This window comes from Hyperolius riggenbachi, chromosome 1 (assembly GCF_040937935.1).
Source record: "Hyperolius riggenbachi isolate aHypRig1 chromosome 1, aHypRig1.pri, whole genome shotgun sequence".
Lineage (NCBI taxonomy): Eukaryota > Metazoa > Chordata > Amphibia > Anura > Hyperoliidae > Hyperolius > Hyperolius riggenbachi.
Window position 1 is genome coordinate 588,023,229 of NC_090646.1, and position 23,614 is coordinate 588,046,842.

Genomic DNA, 23,614 nt, shown 5'->3' on the forward strand with positions numbered 1-23,614 from the left:
CTGGGGCCTGATTCACAAAGCGATGCAAACTTTTTCGCGCGCAATTTTCCGCGATTCGCGCGATCGCGGACTTTTGCGCACGCAATTTGCAAATTGCGCGCGCAAAAGTCCGCGAAAAAGTTTGCACTGCTTTGTGAATCAGGCCCACTGTCTGTATACGCAGCGCTGGTCAAGTTAGATGTTTAAATTGGTGAATATCTCTGATGTTTTTGTGCAAATTCTCCAAACTGGAAATTGGTAATTTTGCTGCAAATTTACATATAGTGAATTTTGCCTCTCAACGGTAGTCGGGACATCCACTAATATATTTGCATAACTTGTACTGGCAACAAGACTATTGACATTACGTTTGTTACTTTGCTTATCTATATAGGCCCCATTTACACTTACCGTGTTGCGTCACTTCGACCTAATGCACCTCATTGCAGTGGTCATTAAGGTCAATGGAGCATGTTACACTTCCTGTGATGTAATGCGCTGGAAGTGGTCCTGCTGACGCAGTAGCAGCAGTGCATTGTTGCACACGCTCAGTAGCAATGAAAGTCAATAGCAATTCATTTTTGGTGCATTTGCAGCACGGTGCACATGCGCAGATGCTGATGTTTCAATGATGTGCTTCCTGCCTAGCAGTTTAAATGTGACTAAAGACTGCGACTTTTTGAAAGCAGGTTGCCTCCAACTTCACTGTCAACGCAGTGTGCCGCATATACTGAAGTGCGTGTGTAATGGTGCGGTGTGGTAGCAATATTTGCCATGTGCAAATCGCATTACACCAGCAGGGCCGGATTTCTGGAAAGACCACGAAGGCCAGAGCTTCGGGCGGCTGTAACACAAGGGAACACCTGAACATGAAAGAGGGGTTTTTACCTATGAAAGAGGCGGCTTAATGGGGAGCAACACATGAAAAAGGGAAACTGATGCCCAAGGAAGCTGTCGGTGAAAAAGAGGGGCTACAGTACTTGGATGTACAGTATATATAATAGAGGAGGCTGCACGTCTAATGGGAGGGGCACTGCTGCACATGAAAGGGGAGCCACAGCATAGTTGGTCTAGGCGCACAAAAGTATAAATCCCGCCTTGTACACCAGGCTGTTTTCTTTATTTGATGTGAATTCTGCTTTAAATAGATCCATTTTTATCTGAAATACTGAGCTTCAAAGAAACCCACATGCAATGAAGCAGACTTTTAAAAAGTTGCAATGCCAAATTGATGAAGTTTACTCTCAAACAGCATTTCTCCAAGCAGCAATGAATCGCAAAATACTAAAGCTATTACACCAATTTAGACATGCTATTGATTTTCCAGGAACAACTGGCAATTTAAACCGAGATGGGCAAATCTGTAAACTGAACTGCAGTTTCTGTCTTGAGAAAAAAAGGGCAGCTAAAGACCGTTAGCCTAATTAAAAGCTGGGTATTGCTTTTAGATGGCGGGCTGCTGAATCACTTAACACACTTAATTGACAATTCTACTTATTTATCTTGCACCTGGTGAGGAGCCAGTACAGGTATCTATCCCCAGACACCCCCCCGCATGCTCTGATGCCGCGCCCACCGTATCTTAGTGATGAGAAACATATACTGTATTTTTAAACCTGGCTGGAGGTAAAAGGGGGTTAACAAGCATTAGTTTGCACAGTGGGATCATAGAGACAGTGGTGTAGCTAAGGAGCTGCAGGCCCCGATGCAAGTTTTGCAATGGGGCCCCCCCAAGCACTCTATACATAACAATTGATACGGCGCACCAAAAACCTGCCAATGGCAACTACAGTGTCAGAGGTACAAGAAGGGGATGGGGGACAGTTTGTTAATAATTACCATTATTCAAAGCATCTATAGAAGTGATTATTATGAGCACAGGACCAATAGAGAGCTAATACTGTAGTTGAGGGTGGGCCTTGCGGGGGCCCCTCTGGCCTAAGGGCCCCAATGCGGTCGCTACCTCTGCTCCCCCTATTGCTACGCCCCTGCATAGAGATCAGGGATAAGTGTGGCAGGTGAGCAGTGAGCATGAATGTGCATTGGGGAGCTCTTCAATTAAAGTGGTCTGAAACTCCGACATAACATTCAATAAAAATGTGTTTTCCTACGTTTTATTACTCATACAGTTATCATATTTGCTTTTGTGCATAAGTAATATTGTCTGTTTACAAATTACAAGTTTCCAAAGTGTAGTTTATCTTGCCCTGAAACCTGCCATTGTATTTTATTCAAACTGCTTTTTATTATATATTAACCACCCTGGCGTTCTATTAAGATCGCCAGGGCGGCTGCGGGAGGGTTTTTTTTAAATAAAAAAAAAAACTATTTCATGCAGCCAACTGAAAGTTGGCTGCATGAAAGCCCACTAGATGGCGCTCCGGAGGCGTTCTTCCGATCGCCTCCGGCAGCCAGAAGTAACACGGAAGGCTGCAATGAGCAGCCTTCCGTGTTTGGCTTCTCCTGTCGCCATGGCGACGAGCGGAGTGACGTCATGGACGTCAGCCGACGTCCTGACGTCAGACGCCTCCGATCCAGCCCTTAGCGCTGGCCGGAACTATTTGTTCCGGCTGCGCAGGGCTCAGGCGGCTGGGGGGACCCTCTTTCGCCGCTGCTCGCGGCGGATCGCCGCAGAGCGGCGGCGATCGGGCAGCACACGCGGCTGGCAAAGTGCCGGCTGCGTGTGCTGCTCTTTATTTCAGCAAAATCGGCCCAGCAGGGCCTGAGCGGCAGCCATCGGCGGTGATGGACGAGCTGAGCTCGTCCATACCGCTAAGATGGTTAACATCTTCTAATTAGCTGTTCTGAGCTGTTTGTGTGCTTGAAGCATCGAGAGCTTCACAGAGGGCTCCTTTTCACTTTTAATACTGTGTTTACACAAATGTATCAACATTGGAATGCAAACAAAGATACTGTTATCTCCAGTTTGGATGAGGATTTGAAGCTGCATAGCAGGACAAAGTGCTTTATTTAACCATTTCTGCTATAAAAAAAATCTGGGATAGTAGCTTTCAAGCTGTGAGGAATCTTTTAGAGCAAAGTAGAAATGCTGTCCTCCAGACCACTTTAAAATTAATAAGTATATTGGTTTGGGATCATTAAAGGGTACCCGAGGCGACATGTGACATGATGAGATAAACATTGTATGTACAGTGCAAAACAAAACCAGGCTGTTTTACTTGTTTTATTTTGCTTCCTAAATGGGTTAATTTTTAGACATGGAAATGTCAGCTTCTGCCTTGTTGGTACCTTGTCTTGAATATAGTAAACATCACTGATAGACAAATTACAGCCATAAAAGTTTTCCTGGCAGAATACAACTTCTGAGAGCAGGCGGAGATAGGAAACGGTCAATAGTTCATGTATTTTCATTTAGGGACACTTAACAGGCTGCCACTGAGCAGAGACAACAAAACATGCAATCTACTTTGTAAAATGTTTAAATATAAAATAAAACCATGGGACGTCTAAAAAAAAGATCATTTTTAGGAGTAGGGGATAGATACAGTTGTTTATCTCACCAGTTTATCTTCACCTCTGGTTCCCTTTGAACTGAAAAACAAAGGAAACAGATACAGAACTGTATAATGTAGAATATGTTTTCATATGAATTCATTTATTATAAGCTAGATAATGGTTTTAAAGCTAAAGCCATAAAGCTGATTGTGTGTGATACGTAGCTGCTTCATGTGTTTACAGGGTAGCATTCATCCTATGTGTGTTCTTCTTATCAGAGCTAACAGCTGCTGCCAGTAAGGTTGCCATGTGACAGCACAATCTATTATATGAGGAGAAGGTACCATATTGTTAAATGCACAGTCAGCAAATTGTGTAAGGAAGCATCTACCTTTGTCCATACAGAATCCACTACATTGTCCAATCTCATTGATAAGATTAAAAAGTATAAAGTACAGCAATGCTGGTGCTTTACCTTAAAGTGGATCCGAGATGAACTTTTACTCATTGCATAATTGTGTTCCTTACATATAGTTTATAGGGCATTCCTCAAGCCAAATACTTGTTTTGTTTTGTTTTAATACCCTAATTTCCTATAAACTAAATAAGTCACACCCACAGCTTCTCCAGAGTGCCTTGGCGCTTGCAAGGGATTGTGGGATTTCAGTCTGGGCAGGTGAAAAAGGTGTTACTAGCTATAGATTTTAGAGGCAGAGTTTTCACAATCTGAGAGCTGCAGTGCAGATACAGATCAGTTGCCTGTGTAATGCTGGGAATACACGGTTCGTTTTTGCCTTCGTTTAAACCTTCGTTTCGATTGTGCCTTTTGTCCTTTTCGATCCCGAAATAATCAGTCATACGGTTAATATCACCACCCACGGTTTAGTTTTTTTTTCCGATTCTGATGGTTTCGTTTTTCCAATGATCGAAGGCTGCAAAGAAACGAAACGAAAATCCCTTTTTACAGGGACGGACTAGCATAAACGAATATATAATCGATCTGAACAGCCATCAAGCCTACCAATGGCTCGATTAGATGGATAAAGAGAGATAATATCAAACATGTTCGATCACTAGTCGTTCGTTTTTGGGGTCTATTAATCGAAACTATAATGAGATTATGACTATTTTCACATACGTTTTCAACACTCGATTCGTTTACCGAACGAATCGAAGGTTTAAACGAAGGCAAAAACGAACCGTGTATTCCCAGCATTATGGAGGAGATAAGAGTGGAGTTTTCACAGAATATGCAGATTAGCATGCCTAGATACCGATAAGATTGCCTGTGTGTGTGATTGTGTAATAGTGACAAGCAGAAAACATGTCTGCTCCCATTGTATCACAGGGAAAAATATTAATATACTGTTGAAGCTGTTTGAAGATAGATTTGCTGTGTAAACTATCTAAACTTTAGATAAGATGTATAGACAAATCACTTGTTATATTTAGTTTTTCATCTCGGATCCGCTTTAAAGAGGAACTGTTGCAGAAATAATGTAATGAAAAAAATTGCTTATTTTTTTACAATATTAATTTTGAAATGATTTAGTTAGTGATGCCCATTGTAAAAACCTTCCTCAACCTGATTTACATTCTAAAATCTATCACAGGAGGCGACATCTTTAGTCCTGGAATGTGCAGGTCTGTGGAATGTTTGTTTATCAAGAGTTCTGAAGCCAGTAGACAATATGCCTGGTCTACCAGGATTTTCTGCGTTGAGAATTTCGCATAGCTAAATCAGAGCAGAACTACAAGCAGTGCCGGATTTACATCACAGGAGCCTATAGGCACAGATGTTCTGGCACCCAGCACTTCCATGAACCTACAAACTCCCACTCAATTGTGCCACAAATGTGCTGGCTGGCCGCGCTGTCACTTCTCCCTTACTTCCCCTGCCTGGTGTAGGTAGCCACAGGTGTTCTTTAATACCGAGTGTACTTCTGGCTACCTAATACTAAGTAGCTAGAGGTGCCCCCAGGTATTAGGTAGCCAGAGGTACCCCGACTGAAGCGAGATCTCGTCAGTAGAATGTAGAGAGCTGGGGGAGTAACCTCTCATTTATGCTACACTTAGGACTCTGCATAGGGAAGGAGGGAGGCACTCCAGAAGGGGGTGAGCCGCTGTTGCATCATGAGGCGCCCGTAGGCACAAGCCTACAGCACCTTATGGTAAATCCGGCCCTGACTACATGTGAAGGTGCCTGTTTCCTGTAGTTTCCTCTAGAATGCAGGTGTCAAACTCAAGTAACAAACTTTTCATGATTACATGGAGCTAAATGTGACAGTTTTTTGCAGATTCAAAATGTGTTTGTTGCAGTTATACAGAAATATATCTGGGGTTGGATATTTCAGTAACTATTCCATTTCTTTGCTGTTAAACCTTGCTGTAGTTTATCTTTGTATTGGTAAATAAATGAGAGAAGCAGGACAGCAGAGTGATATCATTCTGGATAAACCCTTTAACAACAGGTCTGTTCTGAAATATTTTATTAGGAAGTGATTATTTTGTACTGATGATAGTGATTCTTCCCACAGGCAGTATAGTATATCTCATATACAGGTTGTACTGATGATAGTGTTTCTTCCCACAGGCAGTATAGTAGATCACATATACACGTTGTACTGATGATAGTGTTTCTTCCCACGGGCAGTATAGCATATCTCATATACAGGTCCTTCTCAAAAAATTAACATATTGTGATAAAGTTCATTATTTTCTGTAATGTACTGATAAACATTAGACTTTCATACAGTTTATTTTAGATTCATTACACACAACTGAAGTAGTTCAAGCCCTTTATTGTTTTAATATTGATGATTTTGGCATACAGCTCATGAAAACCCAAAATTCCTATCTCAAAAAATTAGCATATTTCATCCGACCAATAAAAAGAAAGTGTTTTTAAAACAAAAAAAGTCAACCTTCAAATAATTATGATCAGTTATGCACTCAATACTTGGTCGGGAATCCTTTTGCAGAAATGACTGCTTCAATGCGGCGTGGCATGGAGGCAATCAGCCTGTGGCACTGCTCAGGTGTTATGGAGGCCCAGGATGCTACGATAGCGGCCTTAAGCTCATCCAGAGTGTTGGGTCTTGCGTCTCTCAACTTTCTCTTCACAATATCCCACAGATTATCTATGGGGTTCAGGTCAGGAGAGTTGGCAGGCCAATTGAGCACAGTAATACCATGGTCACTAAACCATTTACCAGTGGTTTTGGCACGGTGAGCAGGTGCCAGGTTGTGCTGAAAAATGAAATCTTCATCTCCATAAAGCTTTTCAGCAGATGGTAGCATGAAGTGCTCCCAAATCTCCTGATAGCTAGCTGCATTGACCCTGCCCTTGATAAAACACAGTGGACCAACACAGCAGCTGACATGGCACCCCAGACCATCACTGACTGTGGGTACTTGACACTGGACTTCACGCATTTTGGCATGTCCCTCTCCCCAGTCTTCCTCCAGACTCTGGCACCTTGATTTCCGAATGACATGCAAAAGTTGCTTTCATTCGAAAAAGGTACTTTGGACCACTGAGCAACAGTCCAGTGCTGCTTCTCTGTAGCCCAGGTCAGGCGCTTCTGCCTCTGTTTCTGGTTCAAAAGTGGCTTGACCTGGGGAATGCGGCACCTGTAGCCCATTTCCTGCACACGCCTGTACACGGTGGCTCTGGATGTTTCTACTCCAGACTCAGTCCACTGCTTCTGCGGGTCCCCCAAGGTCTGGAATCGGTCCATCTCCACAATCTTCCTCAGGGTCTGGTCACCTCTTCTCATTGTACAGCGTTTTCTGCCACACTTTTTCCTTCCCACAGACTTCCCACTGAGGTGCCTTGATACAGCACTCTGGGAACAGCCTATTCGTTCAGAAATTTCTTTCTGTGTCTTACCCTCTTGCTTGAGGGTGTCAATGATGGCCTTCTGGACAGCAGTCAGGTCGGCAGTCTTACCCATGATTACGCTTTTGAGTAATGAATCAGGCAGGGAGTTTTTTAAAAGCCTCAGGAATCTTTTGCAGGTGTTTAGAGTTAATTAGTTGATTCAGATGATTAGGTTAATAGCTTGTTTAGAGAACCTTTTCATGATATGCTAATTTTTTGAGATAGGAATTTTGGGTTTTCATGAGCTGTGTGCCAAAATCATCAATATTAAAACAATAAAAGGCTTGAACTACTTCAGTTGTGTGTAATGAATCTAAAATATATGAAAGTCTAATGTTTATCAGTACATTACAGAAAATAATGAACTTTATCACAATATGCTAATTTGTTTTAGAAGGACCTGTATATGTTGTACTGATGATAGTGTTTCTTCCCACAGGCAGTATATTATATCTCATATACACGTTGTACTGATGATTGTGTTTATCCCACAGGCAGTATAGTATATCTCATATACACGTTGTACTGATGACTGTGTTTATTCCCACAGGCAGTATAGTATATCTCATATACACGTACTGATGACTGTGTTTATTCCCACAGGCAGTATAGTATATCTCATATACACGTTGTACTGATGACTATGTTTATTCCCACAGGCAGTATAGTATATCTCATATACACGTTGTACTGATGACTGTGTTTATTCCCACAGGCAGTATAGTATATCTCATATATACGTTGTACTGATGACTGTGTTTATGTCACGCTTGGAGGTGTAATCTCCACAGTCAGCATACAACACATAAGCTGACGTGAAGGAGGTACACACACCAGCACAAGGGATCAGGATATCCCCAGTTTAGTGGAGGAGAGGACTGACTCCAATAGGAGATTGTGGTGCACAGAGCCGGTGCAGATCCGAGCAGCCACAAACAACACTTTCGTAATAACGTCTCAGCGCAAAGTAGCGCTGAGCGCATAAACCAGGACTGAGGAGATCAGAACAAGTAGACAGAATGAACGCTTGCTAGCTAGCGGCTACTTAGCGACAGCAAGCGTCCAAAACCAGACAGACTGGAATGAGGCAGCCAATGCGTTGCGGCGATGGCGTGCCTCACAAAGACAGGACAGAATAGTCAGAAAATAGCAGGATCAAGATAGATGAACGTAACACAGATAAATATACAATAAGTATGATTTCCTAGCGTATTACAATTACAGCTATCAATGAAACTATTCGTAACGTCTGACTAACATATGTATATATTGGCAATGAACCGATATATGACATAAGCAGGAACTCTGACTAAGACTGGAGTAATACAGGGAACAGGACTCAGAAGGATTCGCTATCTCTTCGCAGAGATGAACGCAATCCACAAATAGGACCAGGAACAGGATAACTAGCTCAGCGTGCTGGACTAACGGAACACAGGATATAAACAGTTCGTGTACGTATATATCAGCGACAACTGATGTATCAACGTAACACGAATTCAAGAAAAATAACAAAATGCGCAAGTATGCGTATATATTGGCGATGAACCAATATATGACACAAGACAAGCAAGTAACAACTTCTAGAACAAGAGCAGAACTAGGAGGACTCGCTGACCCCTTCGCAGGAGTCAGCGCAGTCCACACGGACCAGGAACGAGGTGGGGCACGAGCAGAGTAACAGATAGAATCTGAGACTATGATAGCCCATGAGGCATTGCAGGAAGCAGTTCTTTATACTGAGGTCATCCAATGGGAGCAGACCTGCAGATTCCCACACAAGTGAATGGTAATTAATCACAGGCTGATAGCAGGAAAAGGCAGACAATGATATGCAGCCTGCAGGAAAGGGACCGCCCCTCCACTGCAGCAGACAATGTTTGTTTACACAAAAGCATATTAAACTGTCATTAACTTCAGAGCGACTGCAGATGGAATCAGCAACTAGTTTAAGTGCAAACCAAACTATGCAAGCAAATGCATGTAATGACATTAGAACTGCTTGGTTTGCAATACCACTGCAGTCAGCAGTAAACGCTGCAGAAGCGATCATAACAGTACCCCCTCCCTTAAACGCGGCCTCTGGACGCCTATGAAAACTGACATATTTCTCCTGAACCACCCAAACCAAAAAATCAGAAGTGGGAAATCCAGCAAACTGATCTGACTGAAAATTCATGAAGGTCGGATCCGTCCGACAAAACCAAATTCCCGAATCAGTCTCACCAAAACTAGACCAATTGGAACCAGAACCTACCGAACCATGCCCGTCAGCACTACAAGCCTCAGTGTGACACCCATCAGAACCACGACTTCCAGAAAACAACCCCAAGAAACTCTCTGCGCGATACCCACCGCCTTCCAAGGACTGTCCAAAAACGCCAAAGCCTTTGCAATGCCCACCGGAACTGTCCTTACCAACACAAAACCCACTGTTGAACCAGTCCAAGGTACCAGGACAAGTTTCCTCAGAGATCTCCCAGAACACTTGGAAGCTCCAAAGAGATCCCCACAGGTCAGAACGCCCCTTAGGCTCACATGGAGAACTATCAAGAACCCCTATGGAACCCAGGGCAACTCCAGAGTCAGGGTCACAAGGACAAACATTAAGATCAGGGCTTTTAGGGACCAGAACCATCTCCGGGCATGCAGGCCAACCGGCAACATCAGAACATGTCTCCACTAGGGAAGCACGTGAGCACGCTAACACAGACACATCTGGGCAGTCTGGCATACGAAGCACATCTCATCTGGGCACACCGGCACAAGAGAAACCTCTGGGCATGTCAAGGAACTGCGAACCTCAAAGTCAGTCAAGACAGGACCGAAACCAGAACTGGGCAAAAAAAATTCATCATGACTAGACTTCATAGTTACTGGATTCTCACTAAAAACTGCAGGATCAGACTTAGATGTCGCTGATTCCAGCAGGGTTATTAACAAATCATGTTCAGGGGCATTTACAAGACAGGGCAAATCTTCTGATGTATGCACTGAACTAGACAGGGTTCCCATAGCTTCTTCTGGACTAGACAGAGACTCATCAAATACACTGGACTGGAGCTCATGAAGGGCTGCAAAACAAGTCAATATTGCAGCAATCCCCACTGAACTAGGCAAAACTGAGTAACTCACTGGACAGGAAGGGGGCTCTGGAACTTCTGCCACACCGGCCAGAGAACCAGAATTTTCCAGGATACAGGGCTGGGTTTCAGAAACACTCATTAACCCGGACTGAAATTCTGAGATTTCTATTATTTTTTCCAGCGAGTCAGAATTATCCATGTTACAGGGCAAGACTTTTGAAACATTCAGAGGACAGGGCTGGAGTTCCTCGGCTGTTACAACACCGGAGAGGGACTCAACAACATTGGTTAAATCAGACTGTGTACAGGGCAAGGTATCCAACACACTTGCTGACGAGGACAATATTTCAATGGCTTCTGCTTCGCTGGGCAGAAATTCATCAAGTTTTATTAGAGCAGACTGTAATTCCAAAACAGCTGCTAGACAAGTGAATATTACTGCAACACCAACTGAGGTAAGCAGTGCCTCAGACTGTTCTGCTAGAGGGTTTGAAGTATCCAAAGTACTGGGTGAAGCATAAGACTCTGTGACCACAGCTTCACTGGACAGGATCACCGAACAGTCCACACTGCAGGGCAAAACCATGGAAGCACCTGCTGGACAGCATAATGATTCTGTGACCTGAGTTTCATTGGAGAGATCTACTGCACAATTCATGGTACAGGGCAAGTTCACTGGAACATTTTCTGAACACGGTAATAATTCTGCGACTTCGGACTCACATAGCAGACGCTCTGGGTTATTCCTGAAACTAGAGTGAGGTGTAGAAACAGGAAGATCAAAACACAATGTTTGCGCATCTAAATCACCATTCAATTGTGAAATTGGAAAATTCAGATGCTGGGGTTCTGAGATTTCTGGACAGGATTGCTGGGACTCAGAAACTGATGTAGTGCATTTATTGGCATCTGCTGGATCAGACAGGAGTTGAACTTTATTAACACAGGTAATTTCTGCAGAAGTGTTTGCAGAGACAGGCAAGATTTTTCTGGTGTCTGTTTCACTGAACAAAGACTCATGAGTACTGGCTAGGCTGGACTCAGAAGTCAGCAGGACCTCTGGGTCCTCTGCTGAGAAATTTGTGCAGGGCAAGATTAAGGAAGTATCAGTAATTTCTGTCTTACTGGGAAGTAACACTGAGTTATCCATGGTACAGGGTGGAATTACAGGAACTTCAATTTCACACAAAAGGAGCTCTGAATCACTCGCTGAATCAGCCAAAGGTGCTGAAGCAGGCGAGTCCTCAGGAACTGAGGAAGTGGAACAATCTCCACTTGACAGTGTGTCTTCCCTGGTATCAACTGATTGAATCGCATAAAAATCGTCCAGAATCATTCTCCACACATCGATCAATGGAGCCACAAAGTCATACCCACACACACCAGTTTTTATTAGGTTATAGGCAGACTTAATGCATGCATTCAATACTAATTCACTTTTTGCACTGTAAAACTGACAAAATGAACTTGCATCTTTCTTCCATTCATAGACCAGGGCTTCCATCTCTCCTTTCTCAAATGGAGGATCCCATGCATATTTAACAGCTGAGCATTCCGGCTGATCATAGTTTGCAAATGTGTTAGTGGCAGAAACATACATTGGGTTATTTAGCAGGTGATTGGCCGATTTCTTATTCCTAAGGATCTCCAGTACTTGTAGCAAGTGTTGAACTGTAGTGTATGCAAATTTCCCTTGCTGCACGAATAAATTGATCTGTTCAATACTCTGTAATATATCTTCATAATCATATTCAGATAATTCATTTAAACAAGAACCTTTATTTTCCCTGGCTAGCAATGAAAGTTCATTAGTAGTTTCATAGGTCCATTTGACTCCCCTGAATGGTGACTGAATTTCATTATCTGCTAATGGTGGAGTCTCGTTACAGATCTGATGCGCAGTCGCTAAGGGCAACGACTCCGCTAATTGTAACGCTTTTCTTTTGGAGCGTTTACGTTTGGCTTTAGACCCTGCTGCCTTAGCAGAAGAAAAGTTATCAGTAACACTTTCTGCTTGCTGCTCATTCTTGCAAGCAATTGAAGGAGCAGCTGATTGGCCTGCTGCCAGGAGTTCATTAAGAGGAAAAGGCAATGGATCTATGCGCAACCAATTGTGAATTACAAAAGCTATAAATTGCAAAGGACTTTGTCTAAACTGAGTGTGATCTAAGACATCGATTGCCCAATCAAAAAGTTTGCCCTTAAAAAGAGCACAAACGATCCAATCAGACCAGGTAGAAATTGCAGAAGCCCGAAAGTCGGGATTGGCCAGAACTTTAACCAATTCTGATATAAATTTGTCTGTAACTTCAGGACCAAGCTTTTCAAATTTTTTAAAGGAGCAGGACCCCTGACAAACCGTGTCATAATTTCTGGAAATTCCCCCCACAATAGGGATTGGTAATGGGGCTATCATAATGTCACGCTTGGAGGTGTAATCTCCACAGTCAGCATACAACACATAAGCTGACGTGAAGGAGGTACACACACCAGCACAAGGGATCAGGATATCCCCAGTTTAGTGGAGGAGAGGACTGACTCCAATAGGAGATTGTGGTGCACAGAGCCGGTGCAGATCCGAGCAGCCACAAACAACACTTTCGTAATAACGTCTCAGCGCAAAGTAGCGCTGAGCGCATAAACCAGGACTGAGGAGATCAGAACAAGTAGACAGAATGAACGCTTGCTAGCTAGCGGCTACTTAGCGACAGCAAGCGTCCAAAACCAGACAGACTGGAATGAGGCAGCCAATGCGTTGCGGCGATGGCGTGCCTCACAAAGACAGGACAGAATAGTCAGAAAATAGCAGGATCAAGATAGATGAACGTAACACAGATAAATATACAATAAGTATGATTTCCTAGCGTATTACAATTACAGCTATCAATGAAACTATTCGTAACGTCTGACTAACATATGTATATATCGGCAATGCACCGATATATGACATAAGCAGGAACTCTGACTAAGACTGGAGTAATACAGGGAACAGGACTCAGAAGGATTCGCTATCTCTTCGCAGAGATGAACGCAATCCACAAACAGGACCAGGAACAGGAACAGGATAACTAGCTCAGCGTGCTGGAACGCTGACTAACGGAACACAGGATATAAACAGTTCGTGTACGTATATATCAGCGACAACTGATGTATCAACGTAACACGAATTCAAGAAAAATAACAAAATGCGCAAGTATGCGTATATATTGGCGATGAACCAATATATGACACAAGACAAGCAAGTAACAACTTCTAGAACAAGAGCAGAACTAGGAGGACTCGCTGACCCCTTCGCAGGAGTCAGCGCAGTCCACACGGACCAGGAACGAGGTGGGGCACGAGCAGAGTAACAGATAGAATCTGAGACTATGATAGCCCATGAGGCATTGCAGGAAGCAGTTCTTTATACTGAGGTCATCCAATGGGAGCAGACCTGCAGATTCCCACACAAGTGAATGGTAATTAATCACAGGCTGATAGCAGGAAAAGGCAGACAATGATATGCAGCCTGCAGGAAAGGGACCGCCCCTCCACTGCAGCAGACAATGTTTGTTTACACAAAAGCATATTAAACTGTCATTAACTTCAGAGCGACTGCAGATGGAATCAGCAACTAGTTTAAGTGCAAACCAAACTATGCAAGCAAATGCATGTAATGACATTAGAACTGCTTGGTTTGCAATACCACTGCAGTCAGCAGTAAACGCTGCAGAAGCGATCATAACAGTTTATTCCCACAGGCAGTATAGTATATCTCATATACACATTGTACTGATAACTGTGTTTATTCCCACAGGTAGTATAGAAAATCACATATACACATTGTACTGATAACTGTGTTTATTCCCACAGGCAGTATAGTATATCTCATATACACGTTGTACTGATGATTGTGTTTATCCTACAGGCAGTATAGTATATCTCATATACACGTTGTACTGATGACTGTGTTTATTCCCACAGGCAGTATAGTATATCTCATATACACGTACTGATGACTGTGTTTATTCCCACAGGCAGTATAGTATATCTCATATACACGTTGTACTGATGACTATGTTTATTCCCACAGGCAGTATAGTATATCTCATATACACGTTGTACTGATGACTGTGTTTATTCCCACAGGCAGTATAGTATATCTCATATATACGTTGTACTGATGACTGTGTTTATTCCCACAGGCAGTATAGTATATCTCATATACACATTGTACTGATAACTGTGTTTATTCCCACAGGTAGTATAGAAAATCACATATACACATTGTACTGATAACTGTGTTTATTCCCACAGGCAGTATAGTATATCTCATATACACGTTGTACTGATGATTGTGTTTATCCTACAGGCAGTATAGTATATCTCATATACACGTTGTACTGATGACTGTGTTTATTCCCACAGGCAGTATAGTATATCTCATATACACGTACTGATGACTGTGTTTATTCCCACAGGCAGTATAGTATATCTCATATACACGTTGTACTGATGACTATGTTTATTCCCACAGGCAGTATAGTATATCTCATATACACGTTGTACTGATGACTGTGTTTATTCCCACAGGCAGTATAGTATATCTCATATATACGTTGTACTGATGACTGTGTTTATTCCCACAGGCAGTATAGTATATCTCATATACACATTGTACTGATAACTGTGTTTATTCCCACAGGTAGTATAGAAAATCACATATACACATTGTACTGATAACTGTGTTTATTCCCACAGGCAGTATAGTATATCTCATATACACGTTGTACTGATGACTGTGTTTATCCCACAGGCAGTATAGTATATCTCATATATACAGGGGTTGGACACAATAATGGAAACACCTTGAAAATCAACAAAATAAATTTTAATATGGTGTAGGCCCACCTTTTTTGCTGCAATTACAGCCTCAATTCTCTGAGGTATTGATTCATACAAATTGTGAATTGTTTCCAAATGAATTTTAGCCCATTTTTTTGTAAAAACACCCTCCAGTGCTTTTAGAGACGATGGCATCGGAAATTGACTTCTTAGGCCCCGTTCACACTTGCATTTCTTTAAAGAACGGACCGGATGACCAGACCGGATCCAGTCCGTTTGCATCAGGTATGAATACGGCTGCGATCCGGATCCGTTTGGTAAAAGAGATAACAAACTATACAATTGTTGGGGTCTGGGAGGTCAGCAGAAGGTGCACCTGTAGAATCAGGTCCTCCGCTGTGTAGGGCCTCACCTCCACGTCCGACATACTGCCAAACAGCTCCAGCACGTAAGTCCCTGCTGTTCCACTCCAGAAATGCTGGGCCCATGTGTCCCCATCCAAAATGGCCGCTAGAAAACGCATAGGAAGTGGGGTAGAACGTCAGGTTTGTATAGCCAGTGTGTTCTGTGCTTTCCGTTTCCCATTGGTTTCTATGCAGGGATGGTGCAGTCAGGCTCCGGTGCGGGTGCGTCGGGCGGATGATCCGGACCCAAAAAATGGAGCATGTTGGAAAAGTGTCCGGAGTCCGGAACGGACGCATGTGAACGGCCGCATAGACTTTGCATTGCTATGCGGAACGTCCGTTCCGTTTGTACAGTATACGGTCCGGATCCGATCATGCGAATCCGGACAGCGAACGCTAATGTGAACCGGGCCTTACTTGAATCTCTAATAACAACCATAAATGCTCAATAATGTTGAGGTCTGGGGATTGTGGTGGCCAGATGAGATGCTCAACTTCATTAGAATGTTCCTCCTGCCATTCTTTAACAGTTCTAGCTGTATGGATTGGGCCATTATCATCCTGAAAGATGGCATTCCTCTCCGGAAACAGTTCTTGAACCATAGGATGAACTTGGTCGCCCAAAATTCCTAAATAGTCCCGGCTGTCAATTTTTCCATGAAGGGAAATAATTGGCCCGGCGGATTTCCAAGAAATAGCACCCCAGACCATCACAGAACCCCCGCCATGTTTTATGGTTGGGAGAAGGCAGTCTGGATGAAATGCTTCTTTCGGTTGTCTCCAAATGTACACTCGGACGGAGGTTGGAAATAAGGTAAACGAGGATTCATCAGAGAAAGTCACATTTTTCCACTGCTCGAGGGACCAATTCTGGTGGTTTTTACACCACTCTAAACGCTTTGAAACATTTGTCTTTTAGAGAAGATTTTTTTTCATTGCAGTTCTTCTGTGGAATCCAGATTTGCTCAGCTCCCGACGAACAGTTTTTGTGGAAACTGGGTTCTGAGGTGTTCATTCAGCTCTGCAGTGATTTTAGGACCCGTGGTCTTGCGAGCTTTTCTAACAATTTCAATTTAGAGTCCGACAGTCTCTCTTAAGGTGCCCATACATGGTACAATTTTTCATTTTTTTCGATTAGATAATTTAGTTCGATTATTCCGTTAGATCGAATATAAAGATTTTTCCAGCATGTCCAATCAGATTTTTTCTTGAAAAAATGGGATATTCGTTCGAATTTCTTGATAAAAAAAAATGTTTTCGACTTCGATTTGATCATTTAGATCGAATAAACGGGAAAATTGAACGTTTTTATTGTATTGTGTATGGGCACCATCAGACAGCTTCGCCTTTCGGCCACAACTGTGCTTTGCTGAGGACATTTTTCCTTCTTTGTCAAAGGCAGTCATTACTTTTGAGACAGTACCTCTTGAAATGCCAAGCATTCGGGCAGTTTCTGTTACAGTAGCGCCTGCCATACGAGCACCAACAATTTGGCCTCTTTGAAAGTCTGAGAGATCTGCCATTTTTATAAGTTATAACCAACTTTGGTTTAAACATCTGTAAAAAAACAATTATTTTAATTAAACATATTAAATAACAAAAATAATAAACAAAAAAATTAACATATGTCAAGTTTTAAATGCTTAAAACATCTTCAAATATTATGATGCCAAAATGTTAGGTGTTTCCATTATTTTGTCCAACCCCTGTACTTTGTACTAATGACCTTGTTTATTCCCACAGGCAGTATAGTATATCTCATATACACGTTGTACTGATGACTGTGTTATTTCCCACAGGCAGTATAGTATATCTCATATACACGTTGTACTGATGATTGTGTTATTTCCCACAGGCAGTATAGTATATCTCATATACACGTTGTACTGATGACTGTGTTATTTCCCACAGGCAGTATAGTATATCTCATATACACGTTGTACTGATGATTGTGTTATTTCCCACAGGCAGTATAGTATATCTCATATACACGTTGTACTGATGACTGTGTTATTTCCCACAGGCAGTATAGTATATCTCATATACACGTTGTACTGATGACTGTGTTTCTTCCACAGGCAGTATAGTATATCTCATATACACGTTGTACTGATGACTGTGTTTCTTCCACAGGCAGTATAGTATATCTCATATACACGTTGTACTGATGACTGTGTTATTTCCCACAGGCAGTATAGTATATCTCATATACACGTTGTACTGATGACTGTGTTTCTTCCACAGGCAGTATAGTATATCTCATATACACGTTGTACTGATGATTGTGTTATTTCCCACAGGCAGTATAGTATATCTCATATACACGTTGTACTGATGACTGTGTTATTTCCCACAGGCAGTATAGTATATCTCATATACACGTTGTACTGATGATTGTGTTATTTCCCACAGGCAGTATAGTATATCTCATATACACGTTGTACTGATGACTGTGTTATTTCCCACAGGCAGTATAGTATATCTCATATACACGTTGTACTGATGACTGTGTTATTTCCCACAAGCAGTATAGTATATCTCATATACACGTTGTACTGATGACTGTGTTATTTCCCACAGGCAGTATAGTATATCTCATATACACGTTGTACTGATGACTGTGTTATTTCCCACAGGCAGTATAGTATATCTCATATACACGTTGTACTGATGACTGTGTTATTTCCCACAGGCAGTATAGTATATCTCATATACACGTTGTACTGATGACTGTGTTATTTCCCACAGGCAGTATAGTATATCTCATATACACGTTGTACTGATGACTGTGTTATTTCCCACAGGCAGTATAGTATATCTCATATACACGTTGTACCGATGATTGTGTTATTTCCCACAGGCAGTATAGTATATCTCATATACACGTTGTACCGATGATTGTGTTATTTCCCACAGGCAGTATAGTATATCTCATATACACGTTGTACCGATGATTGTGTTATTTCCCACAGGCAGTATAGTATATCTCATATACACGTTGTACTGATGATTGTGTTATTTCCCACAGGCAGTATAGTATATCTCATATACACGTTGTACTGATGATTGTGTTATTTCCCACAGGCAGTATAGTATATCTCATATACATGTTGTACTGATGACTGTGTTTATTCCCACAGGCAGTATAGTATATCTCATATACATGTTGTACTGATGACTGTGTTTATTCCCACAGGCAGTATAGTATATCTCATATACACGTTGTACTGATGACTGTGTTATTTCCCACAGGCAGTATAGTATATCTCATATACACGTTGTACTGATGACTGTGTTATTTCCCACAGGCAGTATAGTATATCTGGGCATGATGCTGGGAGCGTTCTTCTGGGGAGGCCTTGCGGACAAGGTTGGAAGGAAGCAGTCTCTCCTGATTTGCATGTCAGTCAATGGATTCTTTGCCTTCCTGTCCTCTTTCGTCCAGGGATATGGATTATTTCTAGTCTGCCGTTTACTTTCTGGATTTGGGTAAGAAAAACTGTTTCTTTAACATGTATTTAATCACAAAGTTATACGTTTATCAAAGCTACTTCCTGGTTGCATCAATTAAGGTTTTTTGATATGCATTGCTACTGCTTTAATATATAGTATATACTCTAATATAAGCTGATCCCCCCAACAACTTACCTTAAAAAGCTAAAAAATAAAAATTGATTGACTCGAGTATAAGCTGGGGTAGGGAATACAGCAGGTACTGGTAAGCACAGGATTTACTACAGTAGCTTCTACCAGCCAGTAGTAAAGTAATAAAGCTCTCCAGACAGCATTGATAATGGATAGGTTGTGCTTATATTGTACTTCCTGTGTGTGTATGGGGAATGTACAGATGTCAATGGGAGCCTTACAGACAAGCTAAACTGTCCAATCCCCAGAGCAGAGTGGCATGCATGGCTATCCTCTGAGTGCACCCACCTTCAAGGCTCAGGCAGAAATAGCCCAGATCCGCTCTAATGCGCAGGCGCAGACACAGTGTAATAGGGCGGATCTGATTGGGCTCGGCTATTTCCGCCTGAGCCTGAAAGAAAACCACTGCTGCGCTTGCGCAAGGCTCACATAGGATTGTTAGCAGACCGGCAACAAGCTTGTTAGCAGATTATTGGGGGGAGCCAGCATTGGATTTGGGCTAAGGCAGAGGACGGGGGATAGCTAAGCCCTTTTGTAACCATTTGTGATGCTTCCAACCCCATTTTTGTTCTACATAATTGTGACTGTAAGATTTTTTTTCACATGTTTCTTTTAGTTGAAAATCCATCCCTGAATCTCTCATAAACACTACAATGGGTTGCAGGCAAATTTGCAAAGTCACAGAAAAACTGAGACAATCCGGTTACATGAGTACCACCTGATTGGCAGAGGATCAAAACCATATTCTGATAAACGTCCTCATATTAATTCCAGCTGAGACAAATCAGCCACATACAGTTCATCAAAAAGGTCTTAGCACAGTCAGCCAACCAGCAGCAGGTCTGATAATTGCTGTTACTGGTGCTGATGATGATAAACATGCAATTCTCAAAGCCTCATCAGTAGGGCTGCTTTCTTCTGCAGTGGAATTGGGGATCAGGACAGCTACTTATCATGGAAAGATACAATGGTCTCTAGATTAAATCTGGAAGAACAGCCCATAAATATAGTAGGATTCATTTAGGAGGTGTCATCCATGCAAGAACCATACTTCACACCCTTCAAACACTTTCTTATTGTGGAGCAATTATCATTTCAGAGCTACTCTCATAGCAAAATTCAGTTCTCAGATACCCAAGGTGACATAGATGAGATAGACATTTGTATGTACAGTGCCAAGCACACACACAACTAGGCTGTGTTCATTGACAAGACCATATTAAAGTTCATTCAGTTGAGAATAAACAAAATCAACCTAGTTTTTTAGCTTCAAACAGAAAACAAAACTGAGATTCTAAAACAGTAATTTTTTAGGAGTAGGAAGATAGTTACAATTGTTGATCTCATCAGTTTTTTTTTTAACTTTTCCTTTAAATGAAAAGTAAAATGTTTAATTAACACATTTTTTTTGTATATGTGTTGATAAAACACTTTACATTGCAACATAAAATGTAAAATGCAAAATCAGTACTTAGTCTTTTTTTAGCCTGCTGATGGGACTGGTCACCCTTGTAGTATTCTAGTGTTCTGAGATCCCAACAGTACACTCTTGCCAGGCATTGAGGGTACATTCACACTATGTGCATTAGGGAATATAAGCTCTATATAGTATAACCCACACATAATTAAATATGAGTTTAAAACAGTGTTCCTTATTTCGTAGCATGGTAAATTGCTATGGAATGTATACATTTTTGCATGCATTATTCAGAAATGTGCTGTAGGATAACATGATCTGTTACAATACAGGGATGTGAACACACCCTTTTTATAGACAATGCAATCACATTCACGTGTGGTAACAGGTTGCCTTATTGCACAACAAGCATAGCATGAAAGCACCCAAATACTATTTTTAAAAGTCCACATCTCTCTTTTCAGCAAAGCACTTTCTGTACCCAACTCTGTATTCAACTCCACTGCTATCACTAGATATCATTAAACAGCCCGACGAAGGCTGCAAGGCCGAAAGCTTGATTATTCCTATTCTTTTTAGTTAGCCAGTAAATGGTATCATCCTGATTTAAAAGTTCTTGCTACATACCGTATCATTACAAAAGTGAACAGTTGCAGATAGGCATCAACTCTGACACTGAAAGCACAGATCCTCAAGTTCCTTATGGATGATATGGGGTGCTAGTAAAAAAGGGCGCACAGGGATAGTGGACAAAAAGGGCGCCGCCATAGACTACAATGCAAAATATCGGCTATTCGGCGCCCGACAGGAAAAAAGGGCGCCTGAGAAATAGCGGTTACAGGGATCGTGTTAACAAAAGTTTTCGTTTACAGAATAAGGTTTGTAACAAATATTGTTTACAAGTTCGTTTTGAGTTTGTGTTATACTTATTTTTTCGTTTTTAAATTTCGCTTATATCAGTTTTTACTTATTATTTAGTTTAAAAATTTTGCTTACAAAAGTATAACAACTAAATTTTCGTTTACACTTCTTTGATCATTTAAAAATTTGTTTTCATATGTATAATGCGTATATACCGTTTTCAACCTTATTGTATTCGAAATACATCGCTTTTGGTATTAACTTTGTTTTTACACTTATAATGCGTTGATTATAGTTACTAAAATATCGCTTTTAATATTACTGTTATTTTAAGATTTCTAATGCTTGTAAGGCTATTTATTGTATTGTATATATTTATATATACTTTTCTCTGTTTATAATATTAATGTATACGTGATTGTAAGGCTATTTTAAGGCTATTTATTCTATTACAAATATATAAATTATTTTATTCATGTTATTTGTAGAGAAGTATTTTATGGATTAAATATATTATTGTTTATATGTGTTTAGGGTGTTTGTGCGGTGGGGATGGTTAGGTTTAGGCATTACCAGGGGAGTCTAGGGGTTAGGGATAGGTACAGGGAGGGTTAGGTATAGTTACAGTATAATATACGCAATCAGGGGATGGTTAGGGTTAGGCACCACCAGGGGGGTGGTTAGGGTTAGGCACCACCAGGGGGGTGGTTAGGGTTAGGCACCACCAGGGGGTTCTTAGGGTTAGGCACCACGAGGGGGGTCTTAGGGTTAGGCACCACCAGGGGGGTCTTAGGGTTAGGCACCACCAGGGGGGTCTTAGGGTTAGGCACCAACTGGGGAGGTCTTAGGGTTAGGCACCAACTGGGGAGGTCTTAGGGTTAGGCACCACCAGGGGGGTCTTAGGGTTAGGCACCACCAGGGGGGTCTTAGAGTTGGGCACCACCAGGGGGGTCTTAGGGTTAGACACCACCAGGGGGGGTCTTAGGGTTAGGCACCACCAGGGGGGGTCTAGGGGTTAGGGATAGGTACAGGGAGGGCTCTGTGTGAGAGCAAGGTTAGGTATAGTTACAGCACAATATATGTAATATATACAATTTATTAAATTATATATATTTAAACAAAGAGGGGTGTAGGGGTTAGGGATAGGGAGAGATCTGTGTGAGCCTACAGTTTGGTATAAATACAGTAAAATATCTGTAAAACCTACCATTGGTTAGGCACCACCAGGGGGGTCTTAGGGTTAGGCACCACCAAGGGGGTCTTAGGGTTAGGCACCAACTGGGGAGGTCTTAGGGTTAGGCACCACCAGGGGGGTCTTAGGCTTAGGCACCACCAGGGGGGTCTTAGGGTTAGGCACCACCAGGGGGGTCTTAGAGTTGGGCACCACCAGGGGGGTCTTAGAGTTGGGCACCACCAGGGGGGTCTTAGGGTTAGACACCACCAGGGGGGGTCTTAGGGTTAGGCACCACCAGGGGGGTCTAGGGGTTAGGGATAGGTACAGGGAGGGCTCTGTGTGAGAGCAAGGTTAGATATAGTTACAGCACAATATATGTAATATATACAATGTATTAAATTATATATATTTAAACAAAGAGGGGTGGAGGGGTTAGGGATAGGGATAGGGAGAGATCTGTGTGAGCCTACAGTTTGGTATAATTACAGTAAAATATCTGTAAAACCTACCATTGCATTGCTATGCTTACAAGTGTAAATATCGTTTTTGTTATAGACGATATTTGATGTTTCTTTTCAGAATTCGTTTGTTGTTATAGACGGTATTTTGCCATTTCATTTCCGTTTATTTAACCTATTTAGCACTAAATTTTCATTTACAACCCCTTGAAAGAAAAATATGGTTTTATTATTATTATTATTTATTAGATTTATATAGCGCCAACATATTACGCAGCGCTGTACAATAAATAAGGTTACAGACAATGATAACAGGGGTGACAGAACAATACAGGTAATAGACAATAGATACAATAATACAGGTAATAGCAAAAAGATACACAACACAATGCAGACAGTAGTACAATGCCAGATCATAAACTGGAGT

The 23,614-nt window shown here is 41.8% G+C and overlaps 1 protein-coding gene across 2 annotated transcripts in view; it reads left to right on the top strand.

Annotated features, from left to right (window-relative positions):
- Positions 1–23,614, top strand: part of SV2C (synaptic vesicle glycoprotein 2C) — a 286,032-nt gene that overhangs the window by 146,218 nt on the left and 116,200 nt on the right. Inside the window, exons 1-2 of one of the 2 annotated variants that reach the window (XM_068248816.1) lie at positions 3,717–3,810; positions 18,941–19,121. In XM_068248816.1, the coding sequence (XP_068104917.1) occupies positions 3,765–3,810; positions 18,941–19,121 (227 nt within the window). In that variant the 5' untranslated portion in view covers positions 3,717–3,764. Of the gene's footprint in view, positions 1–3,716; positions 3,811–18,940; positions 19,122–23,614 lie in introns of those variants that run through there. The other variant, XM_068248808.1, reaches the window with a different exon arrangement.